We start from the raw sequence: 27,287 nt of genomic DNA on the forward strand, positions 1-27,287 counted from the left end.
TGGCTGCAACGGCCAGAGTTGGGCTGATCTGAAGCCAGGAGCCAGGAGCTTCTTCCAGGTCTCTCATTGGTTACAGGGCCCAAGTAATTGGGCTACTTTTTAAAAAAATATTTATTTGAAAGGTAGAGTTACAGAGAGGCAGAGGCAAAGAGAGAGTGAGGTCTTTTATCCGTTGGTTCACTTCCCAAACAGCCACAGCAGACAGGGCTGGGTCAATTCGACGCCAGAGAATCAGAAGCTCCTTCTGGGTCTCCCACGTGGGTGCAGGGGCCCAAGGACTTGGACCATCTTCTGCTGCTATCCCAGGCACATTACAGAGATCTGGATTGGAAGTGGAACAGCTGGGACTTGAACTGGTGCCCATGTGGATGCCAGTGCTGCAGGCAGATGCTTAACCTACCACGCCACAGCACTGGTCATGTTTCCATGAACTTTAAAAATGCTTTTCCATCTAAACCATTAAAATATTTATTTGTGAGACAGACAGGGAGAGATCGAAAGGGAAAGACAAGAGGAGAGACAGTGCTCTCATCTGCTGGTTCACTGGCCAAATGCTCCTAATGGCTGGAGTTGGGCTTGGGCTGGGTTGGCCAGGAGCCAAGAACTCAATCTGGGTCCCCCACATGGGTGGCAGGGACCCAAGTCCTTGAGCCAGCACCTGCTGCAGGAAGGCGGAATTCGGAGCCGGAGCCAGAGCAGGAAACAACCTAGGCACTCCGATATGGCACTTGAGTGTCTTGACCTGGATCCCAACTGCTAGGCCTAACACCTGCCCCCAGGAACTTGAAGTCCCCTCATACATGCGTGCTGGGAGGCAAAGGATTCTTTAATTCACATAATACAGATGGTATCTCTCAATACTTTCCAATAGCAAGTTCTTCCCAGTCTCTAGTGTCAGACTACAGGTTAGACACTTTATTTCCCATTCTCTGGATGCAGAAGTTATATTTTCACAATTCCCACCCATCATTTCAATTTCTCTAGGAAGAGAGCTTTCCAATGTTGAAGATCTCTAGGTGCTTAAGAAGAAATGGCAGCATTTTCCTCTGGCCCGTGGCTTCCCAGCCAGGTCAGGAAGCTGACTCACTCTGAGCTTACCTACGTTAACCCAGGTGGTTAAGTGAGCGTGTAACGCTTCTTCAGGGTTGCACGACTGGCATAAGTGCTTTAAAAAACATATTCTAAACATCTGGCCGCTGCAGGATTTGTCTAGCATACTTCAGTCTCCTCACTCCAGCTTGGCTCAGGTCCACCCTACAAAGCCAGGCGGGAGACACGCAGTCCCCACCCAGCGAAGATTCCCGTGTGACTAACGCCCTTCCTGCAGACAAATCTTCGCAGCCCTCCCCACCCGCCTTCTCCACTCACTCTACGAAGGCTTTGGTAGCCCGCCTGCGTGGACGCCGTCACCTAGGGTCGGTCTTAGCTCTCGCCCACTTATGCCTCAGTTTCCCCATCGTTCTCTACATACAGGCAGGGTTAAACCCTACGCTCTTCCTTGTCCTCTCGTTCATCCTTTCGGGCAATGTAGTTTGGCAAATCTGGGCCCAAAGGTGCCTACGGATTCCATTATCGCGCGCATTCCAGGCGAGGTATCGCAGACGCCGGCTTGCGAGAAGTAAACAGGAAACCAGCGATCCCACGCAGGAAATGACCTTGTTTGAGGGCAGCGAGGGAGCCGCGGATTTCCCTCGTTTCCCTTTCTAAACTCACTTCCGGGTTTCAATCACTTTGGTCCTTCCCTACAAATGCCGGAGTCCGGGTAGCTCTTCCCGGTCCCAACCTACACTTCGCCCCGAGAGAATGGCCAATAGGCCCGTCCCCGTAGTTGACATTTTTATGCTTCGTTTTACATCATTGCAAATCTCAACCAATCAGTAGTTGCGATAGGAGGTACCAAAATAGTCTTCACTTCCTCCCCTTGCCGGCGTCACCCTGTGATAGAAGAATGACTCAGCCAATCAACGAGCAGGCTTGGGCCCGGCCTACGCCAGGTCCAGCCAATCAGAATAATGACGGGGAACTGGGGCGGGGAATGGAAAACTTGCCCCCTCTTTTGGAAATGATTTTTGAAGAGGTGCGTCGCGAACCGGGGAAGTCACAACTCTCTGCAAACGATCGCAGCGGCCGTAGATCTTATGTGCCCAGGTCTGTCCCCCTTCGACTCCGCCCCAAGATGGGCTCACATTCCACCCTCGCCCCTGTTTGGGTAGACGCAACGGCGTCCCTGGAAAAAAATCCCAGCCCCAGCAGCCCGGGTTGCAAAAACGCCGCACCCCGTGCGGGACGAGGAGGGGGCAGGAGAAACCCTGCAGCCGCGGCGCCAGTCTTTCGATTCAGTGCGTCTCTCCTCCCGGCCCCACGTTCCCGGGCCGCAGCTGACACGGGGCTGGGAGGAGCCGAGGGCCTGCTCGGTTTGGGGAGAGGCGAAAACTTCTTAAGGTGGAACAGAGCGGTTGCGGGGCCAGGCCTCCCAGCCGCCGGACCTGGCTTCCCACGGCTCCTCCAGCCTTATCCAGGCTTATTGTCAGGGAGCACTAAAGAGGGTGGGCAGAGCAGATACAGATCACTGTAGACAACTTTAATAAACAGCCTTGTAAGGGAGATACTGACTCTGCAGGGAACTTTTTCCTTGGGATGGAATCTCTCTGGTTCGGTTCTATTCTTTCCTCCTCCCAAGATGACCTTTTAAAGTAGCAGCTAGAATTGTCCTGCTGTGCACAAGGGAGCTCAAGGTTCGATGACAGACATTCCTGAATGAGTCGCGCGCGTCCTATGCTGGCTTTGTCTTCCTCCACTAGAGCTGACCACAGCCATGCGAGAAAGCAAGAACCTTGTGTGTAGCGGCTGCGGGTTGCCCCCGGCGCCGTTTGTCACGGTGAACCGGGAATGCAGGAGGTACATTGTATGGTCCCTCAGTCTGGTCTTGGCGTTGCTCAGTCTTCTCATTTGCAAAATGACGGTATCTGGCCACCTGGAAGGTGTAGTGTGCGTGCTGATGGACACAGTGCAAATGCAAACACCTTGTACTCTGACGGGTGAAACAAACGTTAGATCCTACGCATACAAAACACATACATAATAGCAAACACAGTCCTTACCATTCTACAGCATTTTTAAACAGAATAAAAAAAAAGTCTATCAAACAGATACAAAAGTAGAGAGAACAGTATTTTTCTAGAGTTGTAATAAGCAACTTTTGGCCAAGTTTGTATCATCACTCCCTCTCCCCTCCATCACTTGATTATTTTGAGGTAGATTTCAGGTATTTCATGCCTAAGTAGTTCAGCATGCATTTTTTTTTAAAGATTTATTTATTTGAAAGAGTTACAGAAAGAGGTAGAGACAGAGAGAGAAGTCTTCCATCTGCTGGTTCACTCCCCAGATGGCTGCAATGGCCGGAGCTGCGCTGATCCAAAGACAGGGGCCAGGAGCTTCCTCTGGGTCTCCCACGTGGGTGCAGGGGCCCAAGCACTTGGGCTATCTGCTGCTGCTTTCCCAGGCCATAGCAGAGAGCTGGATCGGAAGAGGAACAGTCGAGACTAGAACCGACGGCCATATGGGATGCCGGCACTTCAGGCCAGGGCGTTAACCCACTGCGCCACAGCACCAGCCCCTCAGCATGCATTTTTAAAAATAAGGATTTTTTAAAAAACACATTTCCATGAACACACTTAAAATAAAGCAACGATTCCTTGATATCACCCAGTGAGTACGGACATTGTATCAATTGTCTCATATATTTGTTCCAGTTGTTTGCTTCTAGTCAGGATCTTCCCCAATGTTCCACACGTTATATTCCGTGGATATGTCTCTTGGACAATATATATTGCATTGACTGAGTCTTTTAAGCCTCTGTTCATCTCTGGAGGTCCCTTCCCTCCAACACTTGGCTGATGTGTAAGTCACTCAGCTCTTCCACAGCACTGGGAAGCTGGGTCCTCTTGTCATGTCTGCTTCACTGATGAGAAAACCAAGTCACAAAGCAGTTGAGTGACTTTCCGAAGAACTCAGTCATTAAGTATTAAAGCTGAGATTTGAATAGATCATGAGCTTTCCCTCCATCTTTTATTTCATTCAATACATCAATCTTTAATAAATGCTTCCAACACGTGCTTTTGTGGCACGTTAGTCGCCAATAGTATGTAAAAGTTTTACTCAAGGTAGACTCCAGCAAAGACGTATACAGAAATTTATACACACATACATATATTTCAAGAAACAACTACATGATTGTATGATACAAACTATAAAAACATGATTTCCTCACTTGAATACTTTCAGACTTATGAAAAAAAATGGTTCCTTAAAATAATACATACTGGGGTTGGAGTTGTGGTGCATCAGGGTAAGCAATGGCTTGGGACATTTGCATCCCATTATCAGGGTGCCAGTTCAAGTCCTGGCTGTTCCACTTCTGATCCAGCTTCATGTTAATGTATCTGGGAAGGCAGCAGATGATGGCCCAAGTGCTTGGACCCCTAGCACCCATGTGGGAGACAAAGAATGGAGTTCCTGGCTCCTGCCTTCTGCTAGACCAAGACCTGGCTATTTCAGACATTTGGGGAGTAAACCAGTGGATGGAAGATACAGCTCTCTGTCTCTCCCTCTTTTTCTCATCTGCCTTTTGAATAAATAATTAGATCTTTTTAAAAAATGATTTATTTATTTGAAAGGCAGAGTTGCAGAGAGGCAGAAAGAGAGAGAGGTCTTCCATCCACTGGTACATTCCCCAGATGGCTGCAACTGCCGGAGCTGGGCCGATCCAAAGCCAGGAGCTTCTTCCAGGTCTCCCTCACAGGTGCAGGGGCCCAAGGATTTGGGTGATCTTCTACTACTTTCCCAGGCCATAGCAGAGAGCTGGATTGGAAGTGGAGCAGCCAGGACTCGAACCAGTGTCCATTTGGGATGTCAGCACTGCTGGTGGTAGCTTTACCCACTATGCCACGGCGCTGGCCCCCTAAATGATTAAATCTTACTTAAAAAAACTATTGTAAAATATCCAGATGATAATAAAGAAAACATAAAAAGAAAAAAGTCACTAATTTTACTTTCCAGAGTTGAATACAATTAATTTTAAATACTAAATATTTTATTATAAAGAGGTAGCAACATTTTAAATATTTATCCTAATTAGGATCTTTAGTTTTCTTCTGACTTTTCCAGTTACAAACAATGCTGCAGCAACTATTATATATCTATATCTATATCAATAATTTCTTGAACATTTTGTTTTCCCAGATTTCCAGGAAAGGAAATTCTAATCTTTCCCTAGCTTTTTAAATTTTTATACTTTTACCCCCACCCCTGCCCTCTAGGAAATGTGAGAAAAAGTTTGAAAAGGGAAGAATAAAGATCCAACAAGCAGCAAGAAAGATTTGGTGCCAAATTATGTGTGTGTGAGAGTTAATTAATGCCTCAAAGGTGGGGATGCGGCTTAAAAGTGGCTACTAGAAGCGTGGGGCGGAAGAAAAGCGTGGTACGGCTTTCCTGCTTCTGCGTCTGCGGGTGATCTGTAGTGCTCAGGGATCTGCACGTGGTAGAGAGGTTAAGAGCCTCTGGCTTTGGAGTCATTGGGATTTAAGTCTTGGCTTTACTACTACTAATTATGTGAACTGTGTGTGAATTATGTGAGCTAATTATGTGAATTCAGACACAGTCAGTATCTCTAAATCATAATTTTCCTGTCTGTCACAGAGACATAATGATAGTGCCTTATGGGATTGTTAGAAGAAGCAAATGTGATAACACATCAAGTGTTCAGTGCCTGGCCCATTATAATCATGATATATAAATATAAGTGAAATAAGGTACATTATCATATATTTAGCCAGAAGACAAAAGATTTTACTATCTAAAGGCAAAATCAAACGGTAATATTGAGAATGCAGTCTTTTTTTTTAAGAAATTCAAATATTATACAAACAACATTTTTGACTCCCTGTTATTTTATGTGACAGAAGTGGAATAGCTGGAGAAAAGTTTCATAAACCAGAGGATGAAATCTCTAAGAATTTCCAGTGGAATAATTTGATTCTGTCTCTGGATGGAGATTGTATAAAGGGCTAGGGGGATGTGTTATGAGAATATTGTGTGTTATGGGAACCTCAGGATGAGGTGTTTTATAGGATTGTCAAGTGCACTAACAGTAGGCATTTGTATCCTTTGTATATGCCACACAGTTTAAACAGCATTTTAGCATAAATTACCTCATCTGACCCTTGCTATGGCCTTGGTGGGGAGACAGGCCGGGCTATGCAGGTGCCCTCCTCACTCACCAAGATTCCAGCAAGCAAGGGCCTTGCATCAGTTGACAAAGGTGGGCCAAGGGACAAGATCCAGATCTTCTCACTGGCCCCTGTGGCCCGTCACGTTTTCACTCCTGCAGGGAGCATTTACGGAGCTGCACGACGACACCAGGGCAACACTGGCTTCGCCCCAGTCCCCGGCTTGGGCGGGTGGTTGGTGGGGCAAGAAGCCCCTCGAAGCCCTGAGATCGCCGGGCACGCTCCTCCGCACACGGAGTACAATAGAATGACAAAAGGTCAGCGTGCCAGAGTTAGTGCGTGAATTGGAAGTGACAGTGCCTGGGGTGCACCGCGGAGCCTCCGGGTAGACGGCGGCGGGCCGTGACCCTGCGCGGACATCGGGCTGCACCGAGCCCGGCTGCCGGGACACGGCCGGAGGTGCGTGAGGCGCGGCGCGCCGCGGACACGCGGGAGCGCACCGCCGGCGGCGCGGCCCGCGGCTCGGCGCCGCCCCGCGCCTCCTTAACCCGCGCCGGGAGGCGGCGGCGGCGGCGGCCCGGCGGGCGGGGGAGGGGGAGGGGCGCGGAGTGCGGCGCGGAGGCCGGGGAGGAGCCGGGGCCTGCAGCGGAGCCGAGCCGAGCCCGAGCCCGAGCCGAGCCCTGACACTGTCCGTCCGCCTTCTGGCTCCCCGGGAGCCCGGACCGGCCGGAGCCCGGGAGGTGGCAGCGCGGGGAGCCCCCACGCGCCGAAGGGGAGCAGACCGGACGGGACGGGGCCGGAGGAGGCGCGGCCGCCCCTGGAGCCCGTGACGGGAGTCGGGAGCCGCGGCCTCCCGGACCCTGCAGCCCAGGCCAGCTCCGGGAGAGCGGGGAGTGCGAAAACCCCACCCTCTGGGGCAGCCCGGGAGCCGCCTGTCCCCCTGTTGGAGAGGGGACCCCAACCGCTCGGGTGAGGGAAAAAGAGGAGACCTCTGCAGGGGACGCGTCTCTCCTTTGCCCCCCACCCCCCCACCCCGCGCTGGCCGGTGGGGAGGAGACCCCCAGAAGTAGCAGCGGGAGACCCCTGCTAGAGGAAGCGGAGGGAGTCCGCCCGGCGTTGCCTCCACCCCTCCGGACGCGCGCTCCCCACGGTCGGGGACTCAGGAGGCTGAGAGAAAGGGGGCCGTGCCGGCGGAGCGGCAGCCTCCACGCCGTCCGGTACTCACGGAGCCGACGGGTCCCGGCAGAGGGGACGGCCTCGCCCTCAACTTCGTCGTACCTAGACGGTGGACCGGGGCGCTGCCCCTCCGCTCGGGGCTCCCGCAGGCGGAAGGAGCCCTCCAGCCCGGAGAGATCCTCTGGCCCGGGGAGGAGACAGCTCGAGGCCGGGAGAGGCGCCGCCCCTCCTCCCCAGAGCGGCTGGCAGGGTGTGGGGGGTGTGCCACCTTCCCCAGGTGGGCCCTCCCTCGCCGCCCCCTCCCCCGCCCCCCTCGGCTCCCCGTCCTCAGGGGGCGCAGCCAGGTGATACGGGCGGAGCCGCTGAGGATGAGACCCACCGTCTGTCTCTGAAGAGGGGAGCCCCTCCAGCCCCAAGCACCAGTACCAGCTGGTTTCATCCCTCGGCGGGGGCCACCTGGGAGACAGGTCAGTGCCGGTTTTTTTTTTTTTTTTACCTTCGGTCGGTGGTCCTAGGCACCAGGGGATTGGGGGCTGCACTCCTGGGGAAGGGGATCGATCCAGCGGAGCCTCTGGGGAATGTGTGTCCAGGGAGCGCCTGCCCTCCAACCCTCATCTTGCCACAGGCCGTCTGGGAAATGGGTTTCTTCGCCTTCAGGGACTAAAGGGATGGGATTCTCTTGAGGTCCCTAGGGAAGCAGATGTTGCCATGCTGAGGACAAAGGGGTAAGAGAAACCACCTGTATTCGCTGGACTCCTCGCGTCCTGGGTGCTCGCAGAGGGTTGCGCCCAGCCAGACCCTCATGCCACCCCCCATCCATGGGCCTTTTCACCCCGAGACTGGGCTTAACCAACGTTGGCATGGCGGTGGTACAGTGGCCTTGTCTGTGGCAGGCCTCAGTCTGCTTCGTGTCCGCCAGAGGCGCCCACTATGGTTGCTGCCCCTCTGACAAGAGTCAAGTCTCTCTCCTTGTCCCCCTACTCACCCTGGCTGATACCAAGAGGTCTCCTCTCCTGACAGTCTCAGTTCCTAGCTGGACTTACTCACTACCCCTGCAATCCACAGGGGAAGTGGAGATCCCGAATGCGGTGAGAAGAAAGTGCGTGGGGAATGCCAGCCCGGGTTGAGGGGTTGCTGCCCTGTGGTGCAGCCCTGCGCTGCTGCCTCAGGACCCCGGGTTTATGTCCTTTGCTGTGGATTCCTCCAGAAAGGTCAGAGCATGGGGAGGAAGAGAGGGGGCTTGCTCTCTAGCTGCTGTCCAGTTTTCCATCCAAAGAAGTTGAACACCTGGGAGAGTGGACTTCTCAGGAGTGTATCAGAGTTTCCTTCCAGAAGAGCACTGGATTGGCCCCATCTTCTCCTTTGCTGTTTCTGGTTTAGTTCTGGGAACCTTGTGTTGAAGTTTTCCTACATAAGGGAGAAATTGTCAAAGTTCGGGATCTGCAGCAAAAGCAGACGGTGCTGGGCAATCCTCGCAGCTGAGACCGGGCTGTGTTTTTAGTAGAGCTCTGTGCCTTTCAACCTGAGGTCACCGGCTGGGTGGCTGCTTTCCTGCCTGGCCATGAGAAGACGCATTATTTTCTGAGGCGTGTTGCAGCCCACAGCAAGACCAAGTGAGGGCCTGCATCTGACTTGGGCTCTCCTGCTTGCTGCAGTCTGTGTGGGCCATGGGGGGTTGCCTAAGTCCTCAAGTCCATCCACTTTGTCTTGGAAGAGAACCTGTTAGCGGTGGCGTGTGACACAGCTATCATCTTCAGGCTTGTGTGGCCATGCAGTGGTGTGCGTATGTTTCTTACTTCAGGTGAGCGTGGCTTGCTCGCTCTCTGGGTTTTGAGTGGGTGTGCGAGCGGAGACAGGAACATGTGTGCATTTCAGCCCATATTCTGATCATCTAGAACTGTATGTTTCTGTAGGCTTCTAGAAACAGGACCTGGAGAAGGTGGTGGCAGGGACACCTGGCTGGAGCAAAGGCTTGTCCTCTGCCTCTGGGTGGCAGCCCTTGCGACTGTCATCCTGAGCAGCAGGGCGGCCCAGTGTGAGGTCGGGAGTGAAGAGAGAGCTGCGTTTCTGACGGCTCTGGTCTCCAGACCCTGAGCACCCTGGGCTCCTCAGTGCAGAGCTGCCTCCTCTGCCTGTGGTGTAACAGCAGCTTCTTCCTTCCAGAGTACTTTAGGACATGCTGTGCTAGGGTACAGCTTTAATTTAGCTGAAGGGCAGAGAGAGAGAGAGAGATCTCATCAGCTGGTTTATTCCCCAAATGCTCATAAGAGTTGGGGCTCGACCAGGCTGAAGCCAGGAGACCAGAATTTAATCTGGTAGCAGAGACCCAAGTACTTGAGCCATCATCTGCTGCCTCCCAGGGTGCACATTAGCAGGAAGCTGGAATCCAGAACTGAGTGGGGACTCTTGATATGGGATGTGGGTGTTCCAAGTGGTGTCTTATCAGCTAGGCCAAATGCCTGCCCCATAGAGTACAACTTCTTCAGTGGCTCAGGGTGAAGTATTTGCCAGCACCTCCAGGTATTCCACTGCCACACAGTTTAGCTGGCACTGGGTAGACTGAGTTTCCCCAACTCGCCGTGGCTCTGCGGAAAAGCAGGTGGATATTGGATTGGATTAGCTATGATTTGGAGGGTGCTGTCTCTTTTCCAGACCATGTCTTATGACTCTACCAAGTACCCTCTGAAAGATAAGAGATGTTATCTCCATTCCTTCATTCTTGGAGTTTACCCAGTCCTAGCATTCATCAGTAGTGGGGTGATATTAACTCCAAAGGGCGAGGTTGAGATTCTCACAGCCTGGGAAACAGTTGCAGACCCAGAGCAGGTTTTGTACCACGAGCTATTGCAGGCTTGCTGCTTCTAGTCTTATCTCTATGGCCTGTTAGTTTTCTTTCTTTCAAGTTTATGTATTTGAAAGGTAGAGTAACAGAGAGAGAGAGAGATGGAGAGATGGAGAAAGAGAAAGATAGCTTCTATCCAATGGTTCACTCCACAAATGCCCATAACAGCCAGGGCTGGGCTAGGCCAAAGTCAGGAACCAGGAACTCCATCTGAGTCTCAGACCTGTGTGACAAGGAGTCGAGTACTTGAGCCATCACCTGCTGCCTCTCAGCGTCCATGTTAACAGGAAGCTGGATTGGAAGCAGAGGCAGGACTCCATCCCAGGAACTTCGATATGGGATGCAGGCATCCCAGGTGGCAGCTTAACCCACTGCCACACGCCTATCTCAGCCTATCAGTTTGCTAGTTTCAAATTTCTAAAATTCTTTTTCCCCATTCCAAAATAATAATAGCTATGCTTCTGTAGTCACTTACTGAGTGGTCTAAATATATATATATATATATATATATATATATATAAAGATTTATTTATTTTATTTTATTTGAAAGGCAGAGTTACAGAGAGGCAGAGATAGAGAGAGAGGTCTTTCATCCACTGGTTCACTCCCCAGATGGCCACAATGGCCAGAGCTGCGCTGATCCAAAGCCAGGAGCTAGGAGCTTCGTCCAGGTCTCCCACGTGGGTTCAGGGGCCCAAACACTTGAGCCATCTTCTACTGCTTTCCCAGGCCATAGCAGAGAGCTGGATCAGAAGTGGAACAGCCGGGACTCAAACCGGCGCCCACATGGGATGCTGGCACTGCAGGCAGGGGCTTTTCCCACTATGCCACAGCGCCGGCCCCTCTAAAAATATTAAAACAGATCTTCACAACGACCCCTTTGTAGGTTCTGTTATCATCTACCTATCTTTTACAGAGGAAGAAAGTAAGAGGTAGAGAGGCTAAGTTGCCTGGGGTTGCAGAGCTGGTAGGTGGTGGGGGCTTGAGACCAGGCAGCCTGACTGATTATGAGGTACCCTGTTAGCTTTGGCCTGATGTACAGGCCGGGAAGTTATCACTCCTTAGTACCATACTGGCCTTTCAGATTGAATGGGAAGTTCGGATCATCTGCATCTCGTCCAGGATTACTCTTCCACTCCCACAGAATGTCTTTCCCTGTGTTTTCTCTGCCTTTCCCCCGCTACTGTGGTCTTCTCTGGACGTCCTGAGGGTGTGATGGAGCCTGCCCTTTGGCTGCCTTTCCCAGTTTCTCTGGGTATTTCCTTTCAGTCTTCCAGCACGCAGGGAAGAATGTGGGCTGACTCAGGTTCTGCCCAAGCCCCGTGGCACGAGGCCCACCTGGAGAGAGAGAGGTCTGGGGAACTAGGTTGGCCGGACTGAGAAATGGAAGTATCTCTTGTTTGCCTTTCTAATAATAACCCTGAACACTTGCCCCGTGCCATTATTTTGGGGAGCGTGGAATGTGTGGCAGCCACGGGCCCATTAAGCTTCATTCACTTCGCTCCAGGGATGAAGCTCTGGCAGGGCTTATGCTTCGTCCCTGTTTTTGAAGGGGGAAACTGAGGCATCAGGACTTCCTCATGGAGCTGAGGGATGGCTAGGGACACTCAGTGAGTCAGTGTCAGGGTTGGGAATAGAACCCAGGACTCCCCATCTCCAGGATCCTGGGCACTGGGCCACCCTTCAAGAATGAGGAAGTGAGGAGGATGAGGAAGTGGGGTGGGTTAATGGAGACCGGTGCTGAGAGAGCACAAGGCTCAGAGGCTGCTAGCTTCTTGTAGCTAAGATTGGGATATTTTGAGTGCTGGGCTGTATTTGCAGGGCTGGCTGGGAGAGTAGTGGAGAAAGGTTAAATTTAACCTCTGTGTCCTAAACCCAGCGCTGGGGAAAGGGTAGGGAAGGGCATAAAACAACTAGCAGGAGGCTAAGGGAATGCACAGTGATTGGCATGTGCCACTGGGTTCTGTAAGCCCCCCTCTCATGCCCCTGTGCAGTGTTGGGAGAGTTGCAAATGAAAGGTCAGGTGCAGGCCTTTGTGCTCTGTAGGTGAGATTTCCTAGCGATCTTTGTTAGCAGGAGATAAGAGGGAATAAGGGCAACACTTAGGAGGAGGACCCAGGGCCCGGAGGACCTGCGGATGACTCGGATGACTCGGGACTGTGGCTCTGTCGCAAGCCCCCCTTGCTGTGGCCCGGGATGCTGGGGTGTCTCCAGTTGTTGATGTGCTTAGAAGCCCTGAGGGCTCTTGTAAGGAGGAAGTGTCTGAGTTTCCAAGTTTCCCAATGGTTTGGGGCAAAACATCCCAGTGAGCTGAAAAGGAGGATGGTGGTGGGGGTTGGGTGGGGGGGTCTGAGGATAAAGGGAGGGACGCCTTCCTGATGCTGTTTTCTATAAACTCCCCGCCTCTTTGCTCCTGTCAGACATTTCTTGGGTTGCAGCTGGCCTGGGGAGGGGACGGTGGTGTGCTTCTGGTTAGGAGCGCAGGCTGGGGATGGCCCTGGGAGGACCAGGGGCGTGTGTGAGAATGCTCACCTCTCTGGGAAGGTGGTGGGCATCAAGGGCAGAAAAATCACTGCCTGGGGCAGAAGGGTGAGCTGAGCTGCGCCAGGAAGCCTATGGAGCAGGGGTTATGTCTGGGTCGCAGCTCCAAGCAGCAAAGTGTGTGTGCGTCTGGGTGTCCCCGGATGTGTGTGCCGGGCACCTATCCGGTTGTGGACTCAGAGACCCCCTAAATGTTGCTGCTGGCCAGGATTCTTAATGCTGAGGTATTCCAGCCCCGGCTCCTCCGGAAAAATGTCCTGGTAGGATGGAGGGAGAAATGCTGGCTGGAATCTGGCGGCTGTGCAGGCACAAACCTGTTAGGCAGCAAGTGCTTAGGGGTTGCTGGCATCAGCTCCCAGGGAGTGCCAAATGGCTACCTCGTACTCTCTGCCAGGCTCTCCAGACCCTGCAGTACAGACAGCACCCCTTCTTCTTAACCTTCCCCCACCAAGACCTCCCTCCAGCTACACCTCTCTGCCGCCAGGAGCACCCAGGCGGTGTGGGAGGCAGCAGGGCGTGCAAACCCCGGGCGTGGGCGGCCTGGCAGCTCCGGGAGTTTGCTTGGAGGTGCAGCGAGTGAGCGAGCGTGCGTGCTTGCGTGCCGGGCTGGGGAGGGAGGAGGGAGGAGGAGGGCGGAGAAGGAGAGCCAGCTCCTAGCCCCAGAGTGGCTATTTTTAGCCAGGCTATCAGATTGTTACCGGTGCGCACAGCTGGGTGTCTCCCTGGCTCGGTGAAGCCCAGCGGGCGGAGAGGTGGGAGGTCCTTGCCGCTGACTTCTTCCTGGTGTTGGTGCTGGTGTGTGGGCGGGAACCCGCAGAGGGTAGCTTTAAAGGTGTGAGGACAGCCGCGACCTCGGGGCTGTTTGCTCTGTGTGCGACTCCGTGCTCTGCTGGGAAGGTATGCTGGCATCTACCTACGTGTTTGTGTGCCACTGTCGTATGTGTCTGCCTGGCATCTCTCCTTGGCTGGTTGTCATACGTGATTTATGCTTGTGTACCCAGTATGCCTCACCTGGACATGTGTGTGGCGTGAGGGAGCATCTTTAAAAGTGCTGGCGTGTGCTTCTGTGGGGTTTATTCGGACTTTGTCTTGACGTAGACACTGATGGAGTTTGTAAGTAAATATAGCAAAAGTCCCAGTATTACAGATCCGACTGCACCTCATTTTACAGGCTATGGTTTTTTTTTTTTTTTTTTTTTAACTTTTCCTATATAGTTTTAAAATAGTAGGGCTGTGAATAAGGAGACTGGAGGGTGTGGGATTTGATCTTTTGTGCTGCTTAAAGGGAGAGGCCTTGTGGCCGTGCCCCACGTTAACAGGTACAATGTGGGCAGGTGTTCAGTGGTTAAGACAGCCCTTGAGATGCCTGTGTCCTTTATCGAAGTGCCTGCCTTTGGTATCCGATTTGGGCTCCTGACTCCGGCTTCCTACTAATGCAAGAGCTTGGGAAGCAGCAGTGATGCCTCAAGTAGTTGGGTTCCTGCCACCCTTGGGGGACACCTGGAGTGGGTTCCCAGCTCCTGGTTTCAGCCCAGCTGGCCTCAGCCCTGCCCACTCTGGGCCTTTGAGGAGTGAACCAGCAGTTAGGTTTCTGTCTGTCTGTCGCTTTCGCTTTGCTTCTGAAATTTAAAAAAAAAAAAAAGGAAAAACAGCAGTCTGTCACCTGGTATATACGTACTTGGGGTCCTGGGAACATGGATGGAGGGCTATCATGAGAGGAGTCGCCTCTGGGAATTACAGTGGGAATACTTCCCTTAAACATATGACTCAGTTGTTTCTTGTGCTCCGTAGCCACAGACAACACTCACCTGCTTTCTTCTCCCGCCTTGTCGTCTTCTCTGCAGAACCCAGAGGTACCATGGCTTCTGACCTCGAGAGTAGCCTCACCTCCATAGACTGGCTGCCCCAGCTGACCCTCCGGGCCACCATTGAGAAGCTTGGCAGTGCCTCCCAGGCTGGGCCTCCAGGGGGCAGCCGCAAGTGTTCCCCAGGCTCTCCTACAGATCCGAATGCCACCCTAAGCAAAGACGATGCCGCCGTCCACCAGGATGGCAAACCCCGATACAGCTACGCCACCCTCATCACCTACGCCATCAACTCTTCTCCAGCCAAGAAGATGACCCTGAGTGAGATTTACCGCTGGATCTGTGACAACTTCCCCTATTACAAGAATGCGGGCATTGGTTGGAAGGTGCGACTGCCTCTATCACCTGGGCTGATTTTTCTAGCCTTCTGCAGCTTTTTTTCCCTCCCTACTTTTCTTCTCCTATAATCATGTCCAGGTCCCTCTGACTTGTCTCAGAGATGTGTGAACTTAAAATCCCATATCTTCTGTCCTCTACTTTTTTTCCAGAGGGGGGAAAACTTGCTTAAGATGTGATAGGAAAACGCCAAGATGCTAAATCATTAAGCGTGGTTGTGGGGATGGCGGGCTGCTGTTGCTCATCATGTCGTCTTCTCTCCTCAAAAAAGACATTCAGTCATTTCACAGATATTCATTACTGTCCTGTGTTCGAGTCCCTGAACGAGGCATTACCCCCTCCTATCTAGAAGTAAGATCCCCGTCAGATTTCCATAGTTCTGTTGCACATAGTTACCATCTTTTACAAAATTGTACACCAAGAAAAATAATACGATCAGGTCCTTTACCAACAGCTGGCCCACTAAGCAAGTAGTGAGAGATTGCATTGCTTGGCTGGAGAGGAAGGAGGAAGGGGCTTCTTTTCCAAGCAAAGAAGGCAGGCTGGTGTTCTCAACTGGAGCAGCCACTCGTTTGCCAATGGTGGAGTAGGAATGGGGATTTAATGTTCTCTCCATAAATCACCTGTTGACATACAGACCGTATGATGCAGCTGGAGACTAGTGAAAGCATAGTTTCCCCTTTGTAAAAACAAGGGCACTTCAAAATGTTCATGAAAAATGGAATTAAGGGCAAAGTTTATTTTGGTGCAGAAAAATTTGCAAACCCATGCACAGCAGGTGTCTGCAGGCAGTTCATGCAAGGTGCATGTTATGAAAAAACTAAGTACATGGATTCCAACATTTCTTTTTTGCACCAAAATTTATCTTTTAATTCTATTTTCCCTGAACTTTCTGAAATGCGTCCCTATGTCCCTGCTAGTGGTCACAGCCTCCAACCCCACCCAACACATACACACAACCCTTTTTCCTGTGTGTGTGGCCACTCTGTGCACCACCGAGAAAACAAAGCTAATTGGTGCCTTTGTTTCACTCCTAATTTACATTTTGTTATACTTTATTTAAATAGTTTTTAAAATTGCTATTTTCCTACTGGTAGGGTTGTTTCAGGAATGGGCAGAGTGATTTTGAAGCATTTATGTTCCTGTCGTCAGTCGGGTAGACAGGTTCAAAGACTATGTAATCAGCTTTTCAGAAGCACCTGCTAATCAAATTTGAAGCCATTACCTTGCATCACTTTAATGTCTGCATTTTTCCTGTGTCATCACTCTTCCTATCTGATACAAATAATTCCCTCCATCAGTGTAGTTAAGAGGTGCTAAAGAGGCCAGTGCTGTGGCATAGCAGGTTAAGCTGACACCTGTGCTGGCATTCCAAATGGGCACCAGTTTGAGTCTCAGCTGCTCTGCTTCTGATCCAGCTCCCTGCTGATATGCAGGGAAAGCAGCAGAGGATGGCCCAGATCCTTGGGCCCCTGGACCCATGTAGGAGGCTATGAAGAGGCTCCTGGCTTCTGGCTTCAGCCTGGCCAAGCCCTAGTCAATGTGGCCATTTGGGGAGTGAACTAGCAGATGGAAGACCTCTCTCTCTCTGTTTCTCCCTCTCTCTCTGTACTCAGCTTTTCAAAATAAATAAAATAAATCTTAAAAAAATAAGGGGTGCTGAAGATCCTTGGATACTTGGACTTTATAGTATGCTGCTATGTTCTGTTGTGTTCCCTCTGCATCCTATTGGAAACACTTCTGCTTTGTTCAGTGCTGAGGTCTAATTTCGTCTCTGCTTCCCCAGAATTCAATTCGGCACAACCTTTCCCTCAACAAGTGTTTCCGGAAAGTGCCCAGACCTCGGGATGACCCTGGGAAGGTGAGATGCTGCTATCAGATTTGCAGGGAGGAGCAGGAAAGAGAGCTGAGTAGGTGACGGCCCGGGTCCTGTGGCTTTTTTAATTACCCAGAAGAGGAAATCATGTTAATTGAGAAGCAGCTTTATTTTTTTGTCAAAGGAAGAGCTTGTTGTCAAGCCCGTGGGCCCCCCTTAGGTTGTAAAATCTTTTTTTTTGTAAACTTTAAATAGAAATATTTATGGTAAAGTAGACTTAATAATCTTTTAGAATCCTTTCTACACAAAAATCGTTGGGTTTCCACCTTCGTAAGGGAGAAGGTACGGGTCCTTCTCTTCATCTGGCAGATGTAAATGCTAAAGTCCAAGAGGGATTTGCCTGGACCACAAGGGAAAGGATGGGTTACCTTTGGCCACATCTGGACATTTCCAGCTCATCCATTTCCATAGTCCTGCCCCAGAGGCCTGTGTCTGGGCCACTGGCATACCTTGGCATACTCTGCGGGTACTCAGATTTACTCCTCAGGCATTCTGGGTACGCTCAGGGTGCTGTGCGAATGTCCAGCCCTGTTCTTAACATGACTGACACATGGGTGTGAATCTTCCCCCCAGGCTACGTTTCTAAACAGGGGAACTTCTGTATGTAACAGTCATTCTCCGTGGGGTTGGGTTTTCCTTCCAGGGCTCCTACTGGACGATTGACACCTGTCCTGACATTTCCCGGAAGAGAAGGCACCCTCCAGATGACGAGGTAAGGTCCCACCTCTCCAGGAGTTGCGGTTTCTGAACCAGCTGCTCCTTCCCACTCTCTTCCTGGGTTACCTGGGCTCCAGCAGAGGTGGACCCAGGGGTCTTGCGAGGATGCTTTGCCTGCACTTACGGATTCCTTCCTTTGTAACCCTCAGCTGTCCCAAGACTCACCAGAGCAGGAAGCAAGCAAGAGCCCCCGGGGAGGCGTTCCAGGGACTGGAGAAGCCTCACTGTCTCCTGAGGGGAATCCTCAGATGTCTCTTCAGAGCCCCACATCCATTGCCAGCTACAGCCAGGTAGGGAGCTGAGGAGGCAGGGGTGTGGGGGGAGGGTGGGAGGCTGGATTCAGGATCAGGACCGATGAGAAAATGCTGCCGGGCTATGGCGCGGTCAGGAGGGGAGGAAGAGGATGGCAGGAGTGCCTGGTGACCACTGAAGGGTCGTTCGCATCACTCCCTCAGCTAGGACGTGGATACGGACCGAGTCTCCCGGTTTCTCTGCAGGGCACGGGATCTGTGGATGGCGGACCAGTGGCAGCAGGCCGAGAAGGTGCCGAGGGCGCCCCTCCCCTCTATAACACCAACCACGACTTCAAATTCTCCTATTCAGAGATCAACTTCCAGGATCTAAGTTGGTCCTTCCGCAACCTCTACAAATCCATGCTGGAGAAGTCCTCGTCCTCCTCCCAGCAGGGTGCGTTTGGAGCTGGGTGGGCGAATGGAATCCTGATATTATTTACTGAATGGTGATGTTCTCTCTTCTCCCTTATTTCTTGTTTATATTTACGTATCAATTTTTTAAAAAAAAGTTCATTTTATTTGAAAGGCAGAGAGAAAGAGAGTCTTCCATCTGCGGGTTCACTCACCCAATGCCCGCAATAGTTGGGGCTGGGCTGGGCTGAAGCCAGGAGTCTGGAGCTCGATGGGGGTGTCCTATGTGGGTGGTGGAATCCAAACGCTTCGAGCCATCCCCTTCTGCCTCCTAGGATGAGCATTAGCAGGAAACTGGAATAGGAAGTGGAGCTGGGACTCGAATCCAGGCCTTAGATATGGGATACAGGTATCTCAAGCTGTCTTAACCGCAATGTCAAATGACCACCCTGTTTCTTTAACACAAGAGGACGTTGGTCATTGGTTAGAGGAAGCGTGGCATGAGCTACAGCTGAAGTTGAGGGAGCTTGTCCGTCTATCCTGCAAGGACAGCAGTTTCAGGAGGAGAGCTGGGTTTTACCTTCATGAAGTGTGTTGGAGGATTCCTTTTAGATGTGTGACCGCTGGCATCCAGGTAATGACCACTAGGGGGCAGCAGCACTACCCTCACCCAGGGATCCCTGTATTTTTTTGTGAGAGCAATTTGCTTTTACTTTTTAATGTATCCATGCTTATGTTACCTTTTCTTATGAAAAAAAAAAAAAAACAAAACAAAAACTCAGATGCAAAAGCAGAGAGAGCAGCATGATAATCCCCCATGTTTCCATCACCCATATTTTGTTAAACTTGATGCATTTACCATCTAACTTTTTAAAAAAACTGGAGTAACTTACTGTAATTGCAAGACATCATGATACTCTCACAAATACAGTTTCAATTGGCATCCCCAGATAATTTTTTTTAAAGATTTATTTTATTTATTTGAAATACGGAGTTACAGAGAAAGATAGAGACAGAGAGAGAGAGGTCTTCTATTGGCTGGTTCATTCCCCAGATGGGCTCAATGGCTGGAGCTGTGCCGATCTGAAGCCAGGAGCCAGGAGCTTCTTCCGGGTCTCCCATGTGGGCATCCCCAGATCATTAAGAATTAGTTTTCTAGCATGCCATTCTCACTCCTAATGTAATCAATAGTACTTCCTCAGTACCAGCTAATATCTTTCTTCATTGCAAATTTCCCTAATTATCATGTGAGAATGACTGAAATTTGTTATTGGGAATCGCCTTGAGAGATCATCTAATACATCCCCCCACGATTCCTGTATTTTTTAAAAAGTTGTATTTAATTGTAATTTGGGAGGCAGAGAGCTGGGGCTCTCCCCAGTCTCTCCGTGTTCCTCACCTCAATCAGCTGCCTACCTGAGTTGCATTCATTTCCAGTCTTGGAACACAACTCTAGATACTAATCTGCTGGCATATAAAAGAGGGAATGCAGGACAATGAATATATATTTTCCAAAATGCAACTCCTAACCAGTTTTTATTATTTAATTCAGCCCCTGCTGCTTACACAGGGTCAATGCACAGAATGAGAAGGCCCAATGTGTCCTTGTCAGTCTTTTTTTTTTTTTTTTTTTTTTTAAGATTTATTTATTGAAAGAGGTAACAGAGAGAGAAGGAGAGGCAGAGAGAGAGAGAGAGAGAGAGAGAGAGGTCTTCCATCCACTGGTTCACTCCCCAGATGGCTGTGATGGCCAAAGCTACAGCAGTCTGGAGCCAGGAGCCTTCTCTGGGTCTCCCACATGGGTGCAGGGCCCAAGGACTTGGGCCATCTTCCACTGCTTTCCCAGGTCATAGCAGAGAGCTAGATCAGAAGAGGAGCAGCCGGGACTAGAACCGGTGCCCATATGGGATCCCGGCGCTCCAAGCCAGGGCTTTAACCCACTGCGCCACAGCGCCGGCCCCATCACTTACTTCTTAAACTTCATCTGCTGTCTGAATTTTTTGTTAACTGTGTTTCAGGCCTACGCCAAAATCCCTAAAAGGTAGCATGAAAAGATACTGACCTTTTTACTAAAATTTCAGCCACCCCACACTGCCAGGGCTTTCCTCCAAGCTGTTTTCCTGTTTGTTATGCCTGCCTGGAGGGCCATGGCTGTCCTGGCTGTCCCGGTCCACCCTTACCCTTTTAACCCTGCAGTGTCTGTCTGAGGCCTCCCATGTCAGCCCAGTGAAAATCCCTTTTAGTGTAAAATGCATTGCCTAAGTCCCTTGCCTGCTTCCTCTCAACCCTGCAGGCTTCTCGTCTCTCCTGGGGGACATGCCGCCCTCTAACAACTACTACATGTACCAGCAGCAGCCGCCATCGCAACAGCAGCAGCCGCCGCCACTGCCGCCGCCGCAGCCACCTCCCCAGCAGCAGCAGGCTCCAGCCCAGGGCCCCTCGGCTGTAGGAGGCGCCCCTCCACTGCACACCCCGAGCCCAGATGGGTGCACCCCTCCAGGGGGAAAGCAAACTGGGGCAGAGGGCTACGGGCCTCCCCCAGTGCTGGCCATGCACCCGCCCCCGCTGCAGCATGGGAGTTACCACCCTCATCAGCACCATCCCCACTCCCACCCTGCCCAGCAGCCACCACCGCCACAGCAGCAGGCACAAGGCCAGGCTCCTATCAACAGCACTGGCTTTGGTGAGTAAGGAACGTGCAGAAAAGCCTCGGAGAGGGTGGAGTGACTCCCTTGTTCTGCCTTGGAAGGGAGGTGCAGTTGGATAGGACTGGAGTAATGGGACTCTCAGCCTGTTTTCCCTGGGAGAGCTCACCCGAGTGAAGCAAGTTGCTGTTTACCACTCTACGTCATAGAATTCTTGGATGAGTTAGGGTTGTGTTACATCATCTCCGACCTAAAACACAGAGGGAGCGGGAGTCCTACACTGTCTTGGTGTGGACGCAGGGGTCTTGCTTGTAGTCAGTCTGGTGTCTGTTGACAGCTGTCTTAAACTTGCTCTCACCACCCGTGCCGCTCCGCTCCGCTCCCGACAGCCTTTCCCCCTGACTGGTGCTCCAACATCGACTCCTTAAAGGAGAGCTTCAAGATGGTGAATAGGCTCAACTGGTCCAGCATCGAGCAGTCTCAGTTCTCAGGTCAGTGTTCAGAGGACGCCGTCTGGAGGGGAGAGGGAGGAAGCGTCGTACGTGGGAGAGCCCAGTAGAAGCTAGAACCCAAAGCAGGCGGGCAGCTGAAGTTCCAGGATCGAGGCGCTCGTTGCTTCCCCGCCGTACTACACAGGGTGGAAAATAAAATTAAAATTAATTTTATTTTACCTCAAAGGATGGCGTGGTTTATTCTGGTCAGTTCTGTCTTTGGGAGAGGGAAGTTTTTTGGGAAATTCAGAAGCCCTGGCCTGCTCTCAAAAATGTAAATTATTGTGCTTTTTTTTTCTTTTTTTTTTTTAGTGATTTTTTTTTTTTTTTTGACAGGCAGAGTGGACAGTGAGAGAGAGACAGAGAGAAAGGTCTTCCTTTGCCATTGGTTCACCCTCCAATGGCCGCCGTGGCCAGCGCGCTGCGGCCGGCGCATCGCGCTGATCTGAAGCCAGGAGCCAGGTGCTTCTCCTGGTCTCCCATGGGGTGCAGGGCTCAAGCACTTAGGCCATCCTCCACTGCACTCCCGGGCCACAGCAGAGAGCTGGCCTGGAAGAGGGGCAACCGGGACAGAATCCGGCGCCCCGACCGGGACTAGAACCCGGTGTGCCGGCGCTGCAGGCAGAGGATTAGCCTAGTGAGCCGCAGCGCCGGCCCGTGCTTTTTTTTAAAATTATTTATTTGGAAAGTAGAGTGAGAGGGAAAGATGGAGGGGGAGAGAGAGAGAGTGAAAGAGAGCAAGTGAGAGAGAGAGAGGCCTTCCATCTGCTGGTTTACTCCCCAAATGGCTGCAACAGCCAAGGCTGGGCCAGACTGAAGCCAGAAGCCAGGAGCTCCATCCTGATCTCCCATGAGGGTGGCAGGAGCTCAAGCACTTGGACCACCCTCCATTGCTTTCCCAGGCACATTAGCAGGGAGCTGAATGAGGAGTGGAGCAGCCAGGACTCAAACCTGCACTCCCGTATGGGATGCCAGTATTGCAAGCAGTGGTTTAACCCACTGAATTCTGGTGCCGGCCCCTGTGGTTGTTTTGTAGCGTGGCTGGAAAAGTGAAGTAGGGACGGGTGGGAGGGTCTTTGATGCGTCTGCAAGATTAGTATCGATGGCTTCTCTGTTTGCAGAGCTGATGGAGAGTCTCCGACAGGCAGAGCAGAAGAACTGGACCCTCGACCAGCATCACATTGCCAATCTGTGTGACTCCCTCAACCACTTCCTTACTCAGACTGGTCATGTGCCCCCCCAAGGAAGCTCCCACCGGCCACCAGCCCCTGCCCGTATTGCTGACCCCTGTGCCCTCACCAGTGGCAAACAGGAGCCAGGCATGAACCAAGGTACCACACAGAGCCAGTTGCATGGAGTTGGAGACCGATGGAAAGGAGGGGTAGGAAAGTGGAGAAAGAGAACTGAGAGAAGTCACTCTGTGAGCAGTGATTCAGCCTGAGCAGTGGGACTGGTTTGTTAGCCGTGTTGGCTGAACAGCTGTCGAGTCAGTGAAGCCCTGTACTAAAACATGCAAAAGAAATAGATCTGAGTTTGGGCGATCGCAGCAATTTAAGGGAGGAAATGTGTCCCCATTCTGTTTGTGTCTCCGTAACCACTACCCAGGTCTTACCAGGTCGAGTAGTGATTCTCTACTGTGCATGGGCTGCAGGCCAGTAAAGGGGGAGAGATTTGGTGATCATGTTCCTGTATTTGGTGTCCCTCCATCGAGATCCGTCCCTTTTCATGCTAAGGGTAAAGAATAATAGCTTTTGCAGAAAGCCATTGTGCCAACAGGAACTGTAGACCAGACGGGAAAGGGAGAAAGAGAACACTGGGGAGAAGGGTACATTTTTTTTCCCATGCTTGCTTTATTTAGTACGGTGATACCCCTCAAGTAACTCCTGGCTTGCTTTGGCAGTAAACTCCTATGGGCACCCACAAGGCCCCCACCTCTACCCTGGCCCATCACCAATGTACCCAATCTCCTCCCAGGACTCAGCAGGATACAACCGTCCAGGTAAGAGCCAGGAAGCTAGTTTCACCACCAGCAGAGCACTGTCCACCCTGATCAATTGTTTTGCCTCCTAATGACTCTGAGGCTTTTTTCTCTGCCCTTTCGCCTGCACTTGCTAGAGGGGGTGAGTGTTTGTGATTCTCAAGGATGGAGGGCCAGCTGCTTGGTAGGAAGGCATACATCAGGGGAGACAAAAGAAAACAGATTTACTTTATTTTTTAACAAGATTTATGTATTTATTTGAAAGGTAGAGTAATAAAGAGGCAGAGGCAGAGAGAGAGGTCTTCATCCGTTGGTTTACTCCCCAATTGGCCGCAACGGCTGGAGCTGGGTTGATCAGGAGCCAGGAGCTTCTTCCAGGTCTCCCACATGGGTGTAGGGGCTCAAGGACTTGGGCCAATCTTCCACTGCTTTCCCAGGCCATAAGGGAGAGCTGGGTCAGAAGTGGAGCAGCCAGGACTTGAACCAGTGCCCATATGAGATGCTGGCTCTGCAGGTGGCAGCTCTACCTGCTATGCCACAGTGCCAGCCCCAGATTTACTTTAAAATTAGCTTATAACTGCAGTCATAAGAGGAGGTAAAAGCATATGGGGCAATAGGTACAAGCAAAAGATAGGTATGTGGGACAATTGTGCCGAGCTTGGAATTTAGGTAGGAGCTATACTCAAGGAAATAAAATGAATCTGTCAATAGACATAACTGCTTTGTGCTCATGTCTTCCTTCCTGTTACAGCTGACCCCTGTTGTCAGGGGTCTTGGATAGGGAGGCACTAGACTGCCATCACAATAGTACCAAATGAACAGATCTTTCATTTTTAAATGCATTTTAGAAAAACCATTATTATCACGCTGCCCAACCACAAGTGTTTTTGGGTGACATCTGACTCTTTGGCTTTGTGATAAAAATACAATTTCTATCCTATTTCATACAAATGTTATATGCAGTATGTTATCTTATCATGATTACACAGTCTGCAGCTGTGTGGCTCATAGTGGCAATGTCGTCTCGTGTTGCCGTGTGGCCTGGTTTTCCCTGAGACCAGGTTTACATCCCGAGACCTCACTGAAGTGGCGGGCTGTAGGCTGATGAGGACAGTGGCCCACATGGCCTTCTTCTTGGTATTCTCTGGGGTGAACCCCGTCCCTGTCCTTATGAAGCAGCTTTTCACCCAGGCTCCTCTCATCCTGTTTCTTTCTTCCTGACAGCACACCACATGGTCCCTCGGCCACCGGTTCCACCCCCTGGTGCCAACGAGGAGATCCCTGATGACTTCGACTGGGACTTGATCACTTAACGCGTCAGAGTGTGGCCATCAGCCCAGGGCCGGGTGGTGAAGTCTGGCAGGGGGAGAGAGCCAGCCCAGCCTCCCCTCCCCCACGTGTACATAGATGTAATCCTCTGTGTTCTTTCTGTCAGAGAAGCCACCGCAAGATGCTGCCGAAGATGCCCCCTCTTTCCTGCCTCATTCTCTCTTCCTTCCTGGTTTTTCCTAATTCTTTAATTATTATTCTTATTATATTATTATTATTATTGGTTATATACCATCCCCGGTCTCCCGTCCCTACACCATAGACCATGTCCACCCCTTGCTAATTTAAAATCATCAGGCTAGAAGATGGGGTCATGACAGCAACAGAGAAAGGTTTCAAGTTCTAATTCACCTTTCTTTTTGAAAAACTCAATGCTCTTCCCACCTTTTGGCCCTATTGCTGTTGCTGTCTGTTTCAGGCCAGGACTGAAGGGACTGCGTCATCAAGTAGAAGAGGTCTAAAACACTGCTTGGCAACCAGGAATCTGCAGGTTTCACTCAATGGTGCTAACCCTGCCCTTTGAGCTTTTCCTTGTCCCTTTGTCCCTTCAGTCCTCGATTCTGACAGCCCTCATTCCCCGTCAAGGGTGAGAGTGCTGATGGCGGTCCTGGAAGGTCACAGTAAAGTCCTAGTGGAACCAGACACCTGGCCTGGGCCCAGTAGGATACTGTGAGAAGTGATGGAACACAGCTCCCTGGGAAAGTGGGTGCAGATTGCCATGCTGTGTGCACATCCACTGGTTTATTCATAGCCCGTTCCCTGAGGAGGTAGGATTGGTCTTAGCCCAAACTCTGCTTCTGTGGTAGGGCATGAGGTCAACTATTCACCATAGGTTCAGCTTCTTGGAATGCTTTCAACATAACCACTTTGGCATTTTAAAGATACTTTTCTCTGAAAATTAACTGTGGCTCTTATTTGCATTTGCAAGGTATCCTTCATCCTTCCCCCCCACATTCAGCAAATATTATTTTGTCCTCTTGTTGTTTGCCCATCTTATTTTATGCCTCTATTTTCTGGGATTCTCAAGAGAGAAAAGGGCAACCCATTGTCACTCTGAGTTCTTTCTTGTCCTAGACATGATGGGAATCTCTTTCCCACTTTCACAGTAGAGTCCAACCTATGATATTGATGGTAGGAGGGTGAGGAGAAGAAAAGCTGGTATAGAAAGGGGTAGGGAATATCACCATTATTTAACCATATAGACAGATGCTTCTCTTGGAATTCAGATCATAGGGGCTGAAGTTTTTGCAATTAGACTTTGAAGGGTGAAGGAGATTGACAGAGGAGAATAAATAACTTAGAAGGTATAGGGACAGTGCATCTCCTTTTACAGGGTGGCCACGATTTATTGCGGCAAAGTCCTTGGTGTATATTTAATGTTCATGATTGAATTTTAGTTACAAGAGGAAGAGAAGAATAATTTTACTTCCAACTTTATTTCACTAAATTTTCCCTTTCTAAAGCTGCAGGACAAAATGAATGGGAGGGACAAGGGCACCCTCTCCATGATTTCTACTCTTTGTTCATATTTTATTTATCTGTATTTACAAGAGATTTGGCTTTCCACTTCCCTGCTCCCCTCACCTCCCCTTTCTTTGGAAGGGGGTTATTTTTGAGCTTGTTGAAGAAGCCCAGTGAGGCTGAAGTAAAAGGGGCAAGATGGGGCAGTTAACTGACAAGCACTTTATTTCTCTGAAGCCTTTGTATGAAAGAAGTGGGGGGGACAGTGGCTTGAGTCTCGTGATGTTGGAGGGTGCTTTGTGGGGTTCAGGTATGACCTAGTGTTTCCCGTTAGGGAAAGGAGAATTTCTCCTAGAGGGGGACAAGATGCTGTTGCCCAGCGTCCCTTTGTCAGGCCTTTGTCGTCCATATTCCTTCCATTTGAGGTCCATCCCACACACGATTCCCCCTCGGGTCTCCCCACCATCTTCCTTTCACAAATCCATGCCTCCCCTTTCTAAGCCCCTCTCCCTCTCAGATCCATGTAGGATTTGCAAGGGTAGGCTAAATCATACATGTAAATGCCCCTTTTCATCTGTCTTCTGAAAAGTAGTCTCATAATTAAGAACCCTGGTGGGCAGCCAGAGTCACTGCCGACTGGGGCTGGCACTGGAGACTGGCTCTCGGGCCTGCCGGGATTCCAGCTCCCCTGCATCCAGGCCAGCCCCGTTAAATGGCGCAGGATAAAGGTGACTCCCATCGAGCCTCAGTTTCCCCTCCTTTCCATGAAATGGGAAGAATACTACTTTTTCTTGTTGGTCCTGCGTTGCTGGACATGAAGTGTAGTCCGTGTTGTTGTATCAGGTGATGTGTGCAAACTTGCAGGCGCTCACTGCCTAGAAGAGGAAGTAAGGGAGACAGTGGAGGAGAGGGACGGAAGGAGCAATTATTTGGTATAGATCCCCTGTCCCAGCCTTCCTCTCCTCAACCCCCATGTTTCTGGTTTGGTGAGTCCTTCATACCACCCATAATGCTTTGCATTGGTGCAGGCTGGGAAGGGGGGTGTATGGTCTCACAAGTTGTTGTTTTTTTGCATGCTTTCTTAATAAAAAAAAAAAAAGGAAGTTTACAGTTTTACTGGTACTGGTCTCAAATTTCTTTCTTTTTTTTTTTTAATTAA

General features: G+C 50.8%; 1 protein-coding gene across 3 annotated transcripts; it reads left to right on the top strand.

Annotated features, from left to right (window-relative positions):
• The first annotated feature begins 1,939 nt into the window (after positions 1–1,939).
• On the top strand, positions 1,940–27,244 carry FOXJ2 (forkhead box J2). Of its 3 annotated transcripts, none has more exons than XM_008259787.4 (11): positions 1,940–2,148; positions 14,631–14,977; positions 16,774–16,848; positions 17,507–17,575; positions 17,730–17,870; positions 18,078–18,267; positions 20,518–20,907; positions 21,259–21,360; positions 22,482–22,691; positions 23,261–23,359; positions 24,563–27,244. In XM_008259787.4, exons 1-11 carry the CDS (start codon positions 2,139–2,141, stop codon positions 24,649–24,651), a joined length of 1,722 nt encoding a protein of 573 aa, XP_008258009.2. In that variant the 5' UTR covers positions 1,940–2,138; the 3' UTR covers positions 24,652–27,244. The 3 variants fall into 3 exon arrangements, with proteins under 3 accessions (XP_008258009.2, XP_008258010.2, XP_002712806.2); XM_008259788.4 differs by lacking the exon at positions 1,940–2,148 and adding an exon at positions 7,738–7,870; XM_002712760.5 differs by lacking the exon at positions 1,940–2,148 and adding an exon at positions 13,545–13,683.
• Positions 27,245–27,287: the final 43 nt, after the last annotated feature.

This window comes from Oryctolagus cuniculus, chromosome 9 (assembly GCF_964237555.1).
Source record: "Oryctolagus cuniculus chromosome 9, mOryCun1.1, whole genome shotgun sequence".
Classification (NCBI taxonomy): domain Eukaryota; kingdom Metazoa; phylum Chordata; class Mammalia; order Lagomorpha; family Leporidae; genus Oryctolagus; species Oryctolagus cuniculus.